Raw genomic sequence first — 12174 nt, 5'->3', positions numbered from 1 at the left:
ATTTTCCGCGAGGGGATAAATCTGGCGATTTTGTAGGGAAGGGAGGGTTGCAAGTGGATGAGGAAGCAGTGTAGGAGAGCCGCCCTCTCTTCCCACCTCCAATTGCTCATCTCATCCATACAACCCCCCATCTCTCCCTCCCTCAACTGCTCAATTATTCTCCGTTGTATTGTTTGTCTGCATGCACAGAAACCTTGAGGACTCGCCGCCTCATCTCTTATATTGCATCCATCCCCTTCCCCACCACAACCCCTAGTTCCATCCTTCCTTCCTTCCCCTCAGCCTTGAGGGGACAGTCAGCCACAGCCTCCTCATACAAGGTAAAAACCTAAGGAGTTTCAGAGTAATTTACCAGTTTATGATGCTCCAGTTCTTGGACGCTGTTACTATGTTATTAGCCCATATTCTTTCTTTGTCTTGATCATGTAATCTTCTTCACAAGGTGTTTCACCCACTTGCATGTACGTAGTAATTTTCTTTTCTTCAGGTAACTAACTACGCCTCTTGTTGTTTGTATGGAGCGGTGCAGGTGGTGATTTGCACAGACAAATGGAGATCACCAATGTCACAGAGTACCAGGCCATCGCCAAGCAGAAGCTTCCCAAGATGATCTACGACTACTACGCCTCCGGCGCCGAGGACGAGTGGACGCTCCAGGAGAACAGAGAGGCCTTTGCCAGGATCCTGTAAGCTGCCTGCCCATCCTTGACGTTTTCTTCCCACGGTATCTCCGTGTCTGTTTTGTTTGTAGAAATGCGCCGTACCAACTGAATTTCGGGGTTTCGGAGTTTGATGTACTACCTTAGAGCGCATATAATTCACCAGAGACAACAAACTATAAGCAATAATTAAAGAGGACGATTCTGATGTTTTCGATATATAGCGTGTATGCCGTTTCAAGTCAATCAGTTTGTCATGTAATGTTCCGGAAATCCATGCTATTTGTCTAATATTCTCCTGCTAGTTTAGGAACAGCTATCAAGTTCCTATTTACGTACAGTAGCATAATAGGTTGCTCAAGTAATTTCCCAATACATCCTTTCAGAGCTAGACTTACTAATCCTACTACTGATTTACCCATCATTGTTTGCATGTGTTTCGGGTAGGTTCCGCCCGCGCATTCTCATCGATGTATCCAAAATCGACATGACAACAACTATCCTGGGGTTCAAGCTCTCAATGCCCATCATGATTTCCCCCACTGCCATGCAGAAGATGGCTCACCCAGATGGTATTGTCTCTCTGAAATGTCATTTCATTGTAGGAATTTTGAAATGATTCCTGCTTTGTCTGCTGCACATTGTTGACCTAACATTGGCATATCCATCCTACTCTCAGGAGAGTATGCAACTGCCCGCGCAGCATCAGCAGCAGGCACTATAATGGTATGTCCATTCAGTCCCTTGCAGCGGAACAATCCTATGTGACCAAGTAGAATGAGGTGCTAAAGAAAGATGCTGTATTTTTCTTTCAGACATTGTCGTCCTGGGCTACTTCGAGTGTTGAGGAGGTTGCCTCAACCGGACCAGGGATCCGTTTCTTCCAACTCTATGTAAATACTATGTTTGTTGAACAAGTGCTACTTGCAGAATCCTTGTCTCTCTCATTTTGTTACTCAGGCTTGTGAATGATCATAGTTCATGTCAACTTTGTAGGTGTACAAGGACAGGAAGGTGGTCGAGCAGCTTGTGAGGAGAGCGGAAAAGGCTGGATTCAAGGCGATAGCGCTCACCGTGGACACCCCGCGACTTGGCCGCAGGGAAGCTGATATCAAGAACAGGTATCCGCCCCTCATATTCTCCATAGAATCATATGTGATGGTGCAATAATAATATCGACAGGCAATGTGGTGAACATGACAATGATACACTGAAGCAACATAAAGCACATCTGTCAGGATTTATACTAAGCAACCTGCTTGTGGCTGCAGATTTGTTTTGCCACCAAATTTGACACTCAAGAACTTTGAAGGTTTGGACCTCGGGAAAATGGACCAGGTGCGTAATTCATCTTACAGAAGACAATGCAAACTCTGCATGTCTCTCTGAATTCTCATGGGGTCTCTGTGTTCCAAGCAGGCTAACGATTCAGGACTAGCTTCATATGTCGCCGGTCAGATCGACCGCACACTGAGCTGGAAGGTAAACCAAGAAGAAAGAAAGTCTTAGTTGAACTTGACAACTAACTCCATTCGTGTATGAAATTTGTTCTAGTTACCGTGGCTCTGAACTGAAGATGTAGCCTTGTGGTGCAGGATGTGAAGTGGCTGCAGTCCATCACCACGATGCCGATCCTGGTGAAAGGAGTGATCACCGCAGAGGACAGCAGGCTCGCCGTGGAGAACGGCGCGGCCGGAATCATCGTGTCCAACCACGGCGCCCGGCAGCTGGACTACGTCCCGGCGACCATCAGCGCCCTGGAAGAGGTCGTGAAGGGTGCTGGCGGGCAGATCCCCGTCTTCCTGGACGGCGGTGTGCGCCGCGGCACCGACGTCTTCAAGGCGCTCGCTCTCGGCGCCGCCGGCGTCTTCGTAAGTGCAGTGCAGTGCAGCGCATGCTCTTGTCCTGGGCTAGCTAGCTAGCTAGCGAATTCAGCGAGTCATGATATTAGGTGTGATGTGACTGTGTGCATGGCATGCAGATCGGAAGGCCGGTGGTGTTCTCGCTGGCGGTGGCCGGGGAGGCCGGGGTGAGCAACGTGCTCAAGATGCTGCGCGACGAGTTCGAGCTGACCATGGCGCTCAGCGGCTGCAACTCGCTGGCCGACATCACCCGCAACCACGTCGTCACCGAGGCCGACAAATTCGGCGTCATGCCGTCCCGCTTGTAACTTGGAACCAAATCAAGTCGGCACGTGCGTCCACGTCGCCGGCGGCCACATATCTGTGTGTGTGTTCCCAACTTCAAAGTGCTGTGATATGGCATGGATCGATCAAACATGATAAATGAATTAAATACATATACATTATTCCTCGCAAAAGAAAAAATGAATTAAGTACATTACGTGCAAGGCGAGTTTGCATTTATCCAACGAACAAGTTACTCTACCGGCCGCCAACAAGTTGATCTCCAAGAAACTAACTAGTTGAACATGTTGAATATATTGTGTACGTGTATATTGTGTCTTGGGCCCACCTCCTAGTTTATCTGTATAGTTGAAGTTGTGGCCCTCCTCTGTACATCATATATACGTGCCTGGTGCACCGATCAATGCAATTGTGTTGCACAGCCCAAATTGTTGGAAATATGCCCTAGAGGCAATAATAAAATGATTATTATTATATTTCCTTGTTCATGATAATTGTCTATTGTTCATGCTATAATTGTATTAACTGAAAACCGTAATAAATGTGTGAATACGTAGACCACAACATGTCCCTGGTGAGCCTCTAGTTGACTAGCTCGTTGATCAATAGATGGTTGTGGTTTTCTGACCATGGACATTGAATGTCGTTGATAACGAGATCACATCATTAATGATGTGATGGACAAGACCCAATCTTAATCATAACACAAGATCGTGTAGTTCGTTTTCTAGAGCTTTTCTAATGTCAAGTATCATTTCCTTAGACCATGAGATTGTGCAACTCCCGGATACCGTAGGAATGCTTTGGGTGTATCAAACATCACAACGTAACTGGGTGACTATAAAGGTGCACTACAGGTATCTCCGAAAGTGTCTGCTGGGTTGGCACGAATCGAGACTGGGATTTGTCACTCCGTATGACGGAGAGGTATCTCTGGGCCCACTCGGTAATGCATCATCATAATGAGCTCAATGTGACTAAGGAGTTAGTCACGGGATCATGTGTTATGGAACGAGTAAAGAGACTTGCCGGTAACGAGATTGAACAAGGTATAGGGATACCGACGATCGAATCTCGGGCAAGTAACATACCGATGGACAAAGGGAATTGTATACGGGATTGATTGAATCCCCGACATCGTGGTTCATCCGATGAGATCATCGTGGAACATGTGGGAGCCAATATGGGTATCCAGATCCCGCTATTGGTTATTGGCCGGAGAGATGTCTCGGTCATGTCTGCATGGTTCCCGAACCCGTAGGGTCTACACACTTAAGGTTCGGTAACGCTAGAGTTGTAATGGGAATTGTATGTAGTTACCGAAAGTTGTTCGGAGTCCCGGATGAGATCCCGGACGTCACGAGGAGTTCCGGAATGGTCCGAAGGTGAAGATTTATATATGTGAAGTCCAGTTTCAGTCGCCGGGAGGTTTCGGGGTTAACGGTATTGTACCGAGACCACCGAAAGGCGTCCGGGGGTCCACTGGGTGGGGCCACCTGCCCCGGGGGACCAAATGAGCTGAATATGGATGGGAACCAGCCCTCCTAGTGGGCTGGTGCGCCCCCCAAAGGGCCCAAGGCGCCTAGGGTCGGAAACCCTAGGGGGTGGGGGCGCCTCCCACCTGCTTGGGGCAAGTCTCCCCCCTTGGCCGCCCCCCATCTAGATGCGTCTAGGGGGCCGCCCCCTCTCCCCTTCACCCTATAAATAGTGGGGGGGGGGAGGGCATCCGCACCTCAGCCCATGGCGCAGCCCTTCCCCCCTCCAACTCCTCCTCCTCCTTTGTAGTGCTTAGCGAAGCTCTGCCGGAGAACCACGAGCTCCACCACCACGCCGTCGTGCTGCCGGAGTTCTCCCTCAACTTCTCCTCTCCCCTTGCTGGATCAAGAAGGAGGATACGTCCCCGGGTTGTATGTGTGTTGAACGTGGAGGCGCCGTCCGTTCGGCGCTTGGATCGGATCTTCCACGATTTGAATCGCCGCGAGTACGACTCCATCAATCTCGTTCTTGTAACGCTTCCGCTTAGCGATCTTCAAGGGTATGAAGATGAACTCCCTCTCTCTTCTTGCTAGCATCTCCTAGCTTGATCTTGGTGACACGTATGAATTTTTTTGAATTATTACTACGTTCCCCAAAAGTGGCATCATGAGCTAGGTCTATGCGTAGATTCTATGCACGAGTAGAAGACAAGTAGTTGTGGGCGATGATTTAGTCAATTTGCTTGCCGTTACTAGTCCTATCGTGATTCGGCGGCATTGTGGGATGAAGCGGCCCGGACCGACCTTACACGTACGCTTACGTGAGACAGGTTCCACCGACCGACATGCACTTGTTGCATAAGGTGGCTAGCGGGTGTCTGTCTCTCCCACTTTAGTCGGATCGGATTCGATGAAAAGGGTCCTTATGAAGGGTAAATAGAAATTGGCATATTACCGTTGTGGCTTTTGCGTAGTAAGAAACGTTCTTGCTAGAAACCCATAGCAGCCACGTAAAACATGCAACAACAATTAGAGGACGTCTAACTTGTTTTTGCAGGGTATGCTATGTGATGTGATATGACCAAAAGGATGTGATGAATTATATATGTGATGTATGAGATTGATCATGTTCTTGTAATAGGAATCACGACTTGCATGTCGATGAGTATGAGAACCGGCAGGAGCCATAGGAGTTGTCTTAATTTATTGAATGACCTGCGAGTCAATATAAACGCCATGTAATTACTTTACTTTATTGCTAACCGTTAGCCATAGTAGTAGAAATAATAGTTGGCGATACAACTTCATGAAGACCCGATGATGGAGAAAATGATGATGGAGATCATGGTGTCATGCCGGTGACGATGGTGATCATGCCGCGCCCCGAAGATGGAGATCAAAGGCGCAAGATGATATTGGCCATATCATGTCACTTTATGATTTGCATGTGATGTTTATCATGTTTATATCTTATTTGCTTAGAATGACGGTAGCATAAATAAGATGATCCCTCACTAAAAATTTCAAGAAATGTGTTCCCCCTAAGTGTGCACCGTAGCGAAGGTTCGTTGTTTCGAAGCACCATGTGATGATCGGGTGTGATAGATTCTAATGTTCGCATACAACGGGTGTAATCCAGATTTACACATGAGAAACACTTAGGTTGACTTGACGAGCCTAGCATGTACAGACATGGCCTCGGAACACGAGAGACCGAAAGGTCAAACATGAATCGTATAGTAGATGCGATCAACATGGAGATGTTCACCATTGATGACTAGTCCGTCTCACGTGATGATCGGACACGGCCTAGTCAATTTGGATCATGTATCACTTAGATGACCAGAGGGATGTTTATCTGAGTGGGAGTTCATTAAATAATTTGATTAGATGAACTTAATTATCATGAACTTAGTCTAAAATTGTCTTTACAATCTATCCTATAGATCCAATGGCCCACGCTAATGTTGCCCTCAACTTCAAAGTATTCCTAGAGAAAACCAAGCTAAAAGACGATGGAAGCAACTATACAGACTGGGTCTGTAACTTGAGGATCATCCTCATAGCTTCCAAGAAAGCATATGTCCTTGAAGCACCGCTAGGTGACGCACCCATTTTCCCAGCAACTCAAGACGTTATGAACGCCTGGCAGTCGCGTAGTGATGATTACTCCCTGGTTCAGTGCGACATGCTTTACAACTTAGAATAGGGGCTCTAAAAGCGTTTTGAGCAACACGGAGCATATGAGATGTTCCAAGAGCTGAAAATGCTTTTCCAAGCTCATGCCTGGGTCGAGAGATATGAAGTCTCCGACAAGTTCTACAGTTGTAAGATGGAGGAAAACAGTTCTGTCAGCGAGCATATACTCAAAATGTCTGGGTTGCACAACCGCTTGTCTCCGTTGGGAGTTAATCTTCCAGATGACTCGGTCATTGACAGAATCCTCCAGTCGCTTCTACCTAGCTACAAGAGCTTTGTGATGAACTACAATTTGCAAGGGATGGAGAATTCCATTCCTGAGTTATATTCGATGCTGAAATTAGCGCCACTAGTTTCAAGAAAGGCAAGGGTAAGAAGAACTTTAAGAAGGACGGCAAGGGAGTTGCCGCGCCCGGTAAGTCAGTTGTCGGGAAGAAGCCAAAGAATGGACCCAAGCCTGAGACTGAGTGCTTTTATTGCAAGGGAAATGGTCACTGGAAGCGGAGTTGCCCCAAGTACTTAGCGGATAAGAAGGCCGGCAACGCCAAAGGTATATATGATATACATATTATTGATGTGTACCTTACCAACACTCGTAGTAGCTCCTGGGTATTTGATACCAGTGCGGTTGCTCATATTTGTAACTCAAAACAGGAGTTGCGGAATAAGCGGAGACTGGCGAAGGACGAGGTGACAATGCGCGTCGGGAATGGTTCCAAGGTCGATGTGATCGCCGTTGGCACGCTACCTCTACATCTACCTTCGGGATTAGTTTTAAACCTCAATACTTGTTATTTAGTGCTAGCTTTGAGCATGAACATTGTATCTGGATCTCATTTGATGCGAGATGGCTACTCATTTAAATCCGAGAATAATGGTTGTTCTATTTATATGAGAGATATGTTTTATAGTCATGCCCCGCTGGTCAATGGTTTATTTTTATTGAATCTCGAACGTGATGTTACACATATTCATAGTGTGAATGCCAAAAGATGTAAGGTTGATAATGATAGTCCCACATACTCGTGACATTGCCGCCTTGGTCATATTGGTGTTAAACGCATGAAGAAACTCCACGCAGATGGACCTTTGGAGTCCCTTGATTATGAATCATTTGACACGTGCGAACCATGCCTCATGGGAAAAATGACCAAGACTCCGTTCTTCGGAACAATGGAGCGAGCAACCAACTTGTTTGAAATAATACATACTGATGTATGCGGTCCAATGAGCGTTGAAGCTCGCGGTGGCTATCGTTATGTTCTCACCCTCACTGATGACTTAAGTAGATATGGGTATGTCTACTTAATGAAACACAAGTCTGAGATCTTTGAAAAGTTCAAGGAATTTCAGAGCGAGGTAGAGAATCAACGTGACAGGAAAATAAAGTTCTTACGATCAGATCGTGGAGGAGAATATTTGAGTCACGAGTTTGGCACGCACTTAAGGAAATGTGGAATTATTTCACAACTAACGCCGCCTGGAACACCTCAGCGTAATGGTGCGATCTATGATGTCTCTTACAGATCTACCGCTATCATTTTGGGGTTATGCTTTAGAGACTGCCGCATTCACTTTAAATAGGGCACCATCTAAATCCGTTGAGATGACACCGTACGAATTATGGTTTGGGAAGAAACCTAAGCTGTCGTTTTTGAAAGTTTGGGGATGCGATGCTTATGTCAAGGAACTTCAACCTGAAAAGCTCGAACCCAAATCGGAAAAGTGCGTCTTCATAGGATACCCTAAGGAAACTATTGGGTATACCTTCTACCTTAGATCCGAAGGCAAGATCTTTGTTGCCAAGAATGGATCCTTTCTGGAGAAAGAGTTTCTCTCGAAAGAAGTAAGTGGGAGGAAAGTAGAACTTGATGAGATACCCCTTCTTGAACCAGAGAGTAGCGCAACTCAGGAAGATGTTTCTGTGGTGCCTGCACCGACTATAGAGGAAGTTAATGATGATGATCATGAAACTTCGGGTCAAGTTGCTACTGAACTTCGTAGGTCCACGAGGACACGTTCCACACCAGAGTGGTACGGCAACCCTGTCATGGAAATCATGTTGTTAGACAACGGTGAACCTTCGAACTATGAAGAAAAGCAATGGCGGACCCGGATTCCAACAAATGGCTTGAAGCCATGAAATCCGAGATAGGATCCATGTATGAAAACAAAGTATGGACTTTGGTGGACTTGCCCGATGATGGGCAAGCCATAGAGAATAAGTGGATCTTTAAGAAGAAGACCGACGCGGATGGTAACGTGACCGTCTATAAGGCTCGGCTTGTCGCTAAGGGTTATCGACAAGTTCAAGGGGTTGACTACGATGAGACCTTCTCACCTGTAGCGAAGCTGAAGTCCGTCCAAATCATGTTAGCAATTGCCGCATTCTATGATTATGAGATCTGGCAAATGGACGTCAAAACGGCATTCCTTAACGGTTTCCTTAAGGAAGAATTGTATATGATGCAACCGGAAGGTTTTGTCGATCCTAAGAATGCTGACAAGGTATGCAAGCTCCAGCGCTCCATCTATGGGCTGGTGAAAGATCGTGGATGTCGCCTAGAGGGGGGTGAATAGGCGCTTTAAAATAATTACGGTTTAGGCTTGAACAAATGCGGAATAAACCTAGCGGTTAATTTGTCAAGAACAAAACCTACAACAACTAGGCTCACCTATGTGCACCAACAACTTATGCTAAGCAAGATAAACTACTAGGTGATAGCAAGATATATGACAAGAAGCAATATGGCTATCACAAAGTAAAGTGCGTAAGTAAAGAGCTCGGATAAGAGATAACCGAGGCACGCGGAGACGACGATGTATCCCGAAGTTCACACCCTTGAGGATGCTAATCTCCGTTTGGAGCGGTGTGGAGGCACAATGCTCCCCAAAAAGCCACTAGGGCCACCGTAATCTCCTCACGCCCTCGCACTATGCAAGATGCCGTGACTCCACTAAGGGACCCTTGAGGGCGGTCACCGAACCCGTACAAATGGCAACCCTTGGGGGCGGTCACCGAACCCGTACACTGTGGCAACCCTTGGGGGCGGTCACCGGTACCCGTCAAATTGCTCGGGGCGATCTCCACAACCTAATTGGAGACCCCGACGCTTGTCCGGAGCTTTACACCACAATGATTGAGCTCCGAACACCACCAACCGTCTAGGGCGCCCAAGCACCCAAGAGGAACAAGCTCAAGGGCACCAAGCACCCAAGAGTAATAAGCTTCTCAACTTGTAACTTCCACGTATCACCGTGGAGAACTCAAACCGATGCACCAAATGCAATGGCAAGGGCACACGGAGTGCCCAAGTCCTTCTCTCTCAAATCCCACCGAAGCAACTAATGCTAGGGAGAAAAAAAAGAGGAAGAACAAGAAGGAGAACACCAAGAACTCCAAGATCTAGATCCAAGGGGTTCCCCTCACATAGAGGAGAAAGTGATTGGTGGAAATGTGGATCTAGATCTCCTCTCTCTTTTCCCTAAAAAACTAGCAAGAATCCATGGAGGGATTGAGAGTTAGCAAGCTCGAAGAAGGTCAACAATGGGGGAAGAACACGAGCTAAAAGGATAAGGTAGAATGGGGAAGAAGACCCCCTTATATAGTGGGGGGAACAATCCAACCGTTACCCCCACTTCAGCCCCGCAGAGAGCGGTACTACCCCTTGGCCAGCGGTACTACCGCTTGCCCCTATAAGCGGTACTACCGCTCCCCCTCGCGGTACTGCCGCTGGGCCCAGAGCGGTACTACCGCGGTGGCAGGGCGGTACTACCGCAAACGAGCGGTACTACGGCCCCCACTGCCGCGGCTAGTACCGTAAAACCCGACACGAAAAGAGACCCCTCGAATTGAGGCGGTACTAGCACGAGACCGCAGCGGTACTACGGCTGGGGGCTACCAGCGGTACTACCGCTCTGGAGCGGTACTACCGCTTGTAGCACCCAAGCGGTACTACCGCTCCGGCCCGCGGTACTACCGCTAGGAAACCAAAACTGCCATAACTTCTGCATATGAGCTCCGAATTGAGCAAACTCAAGCTTGTTGGATAGAGGAAGACGAGTAGCTTGTTGGTTATATTAAGAAGAGGCAGGGGAGGTATGCCAACAAATAGAGGAGTGAAACCTCCAACCGAGAAGAACCGGCATAACCTCCAACATCGAAAACATCATAGAAGATGCGAGTGAACTCCGTTTTCATTGAACTCGAGCTTGTCATCAAGATGACCATAAGCTCCAAAACTCACAAAGAGAAGAACCAAACAAGAACCAATAAAGATGATGCAAGGATGCAATGGTTTGAGCTCTCTATGAACGATACGATCAAGCTACTCATCGAGAGCCCCCCTTGATAGTACGGCAATCGATCCTATAACCCGGTCTCCCACCTACCATCATGAGACCGGTAAAATAGAAAACCTATCAAGAGCAAACCTTTGCCTTGCACATGGTCCACTTGAGCTAGATGATGACGATCTTGACTCCCTCAAGTTGGACCACCTTTCTTGGTTGCGTTGGCTCGATGAAGACTAGTTGATTGCTCCCCCATGCTCCACTATGGGTGAGCCACTCTTCCGCAAATCTTCACAAGTCCATTGTCACCACAATGGACGGCAAGCTTCAAGCATTTGATCTCTTCATGATGCTTCACTTGAACTTGCACACCGCAACATCTTCACAAGTCCATTGTCACCACAATGGACGGCAAGCTTCAAGCATTTGATCTCTTCGTGATGCTTCACTTGAACTTGCACACCGCAACCTAACCCCACAAAGAACTCTCACGAAGATCATGGGTTAGTACACAAAGCGTAATTGACAATGCTCACCACACCATGGGATCGCTTGATCCCTCTCGGTACATCTTCTACGCTTTGTGAGTTGATCAAGTTGATTCACTCTTGACTTAGTCTTGATCAACCATGAATATTTTCAACTCTCTTCATTTGGATGATGACTTGAAGATATACATGAATGATCACACAATCTTCTTCTCCAAGACATGCTTGCAATAAGCTCAACTCTCACATGACCAATCTTTGGATAATTCCTTAATAACACCTTGGTCACCACATAAACTCCTTGAAACCAACACATGAACTTCAAGAAATGCCTATGGACAAATCCTTCAAATATAACTCAAGGCAACCATTAGTCCATAGAGATTGTCATCAATTACCAAAACCAAACATGGGGGCACCGCATGTTCTTTCAGCTGGTGCAAGCATCTCGGAGTTGAACATTTACTTTGATGAAATGGTCAAAGCGTTTGGGTTTATACAGACTTATGGAGAAGCCTGTATTTACAAGAAAGTGAGTGGGAGCTCTATAGCATTTCTCATATTATATGTGGATGACATACTGCTGATGGGAAATGATATAGAACTTTTGGAAAGCATAATGGCCTACTTGAATAAGTTTTTTTCAATGAAGGACCTTAGAGAAGCTGCTTACATATTAGGCATCAAGATCTATAGAGATAGATCGATACACCTCATTGGTCTTTCACAAAGCACATACCTTGACAAGATATTGAAGAAGTTCAATATGGATCAGCCCAAGAAGGGGTTCTTGCCTGTATTGCAAGGTGTGAGATTGAGCGCAGCTCAACGCCCGATCTTGGCAGAAGAAAGAGAAAAGACGAGTGTCGTCCCCTATGCCTCAGCCATAGGTTCTACTATGTATGCCATGCTG

At 46.8% G+C, this 12174-nt stretch overlaps 1 protein-coding gene across 1 annotated transcript; it reads left to right on the top strand.

The window, feature by feature from the left end:
* Positions 1-16: 16 nt before the first annotated feature.
* On the top strand, positions 17-3282 carry LOC123052852 (peroxisomal (S)-2-hydroxy-acid oxidase GLO5). The gene is made up of 10 exons (XM_044476205.1): positions 17-320; positions 530-686; positions 1107-1231; positions 1339-1385; positions 1475-1552; positions 1656-1780; positions 1931-1997; positions 2079-2141; positions 2255-2530; positions 2641-3282. Exons 2-10 carry the CDS (start codon positions 550-552, stop codon positions 2827-2829), a joined length of 1107 nt encoding a protein of 368 aa, XP_044332140.1. The 5' UTR covers positions 17-320; positions 530-549; the 3' UTR covers positions 2830-3282.
* Positions 3283-12174: the final 8892 nt, after the last annotated feature.

This window comes from Triticum aestivum, chromosome 2D, assembly GCF_018294505.1.
Source record: "Triticum aestivum cultivar Chinese Spring chromosome 2D, IWGSC CS RefSeq v2.1, whole genome shotgun sequence".
NCBI lineage: Eukaryota > Viridiplantae > Streptophyta > Magnoliopsida > Poales > Poaceae > Triticum > Triticum aestivum.
The sequence above is the reverse complement of the archived record's forward strand: the minus strand, read 5'-3'. Positions and strand labels throughout refer to the sequence as shown.

Bases quoted from the DNA above. Each gene is read 5' to 3' on its own strand.
- LOC123052852 (XM_044476205.1), top strand. From the start codon at position 550: ATGGAGATCACCAATGTCACAGAGTACCAGGCCATCGCCAAGCAGAAG. The intron at 1,553-1,655 runs GTAAATACTATG...TCAACTTTGTAG, and splicing joins TCCGTTTCTTCCAACTCTAT to GTGTACAAGGACAGGAAGGT. The intron at 1,998-2,078 runs GTGCGTAATTCA...TGTTCCAAGCAG, and splicing joins ACCTCGGGAAAATGGACCAG to GCTAACGATTCAGGACTAGC.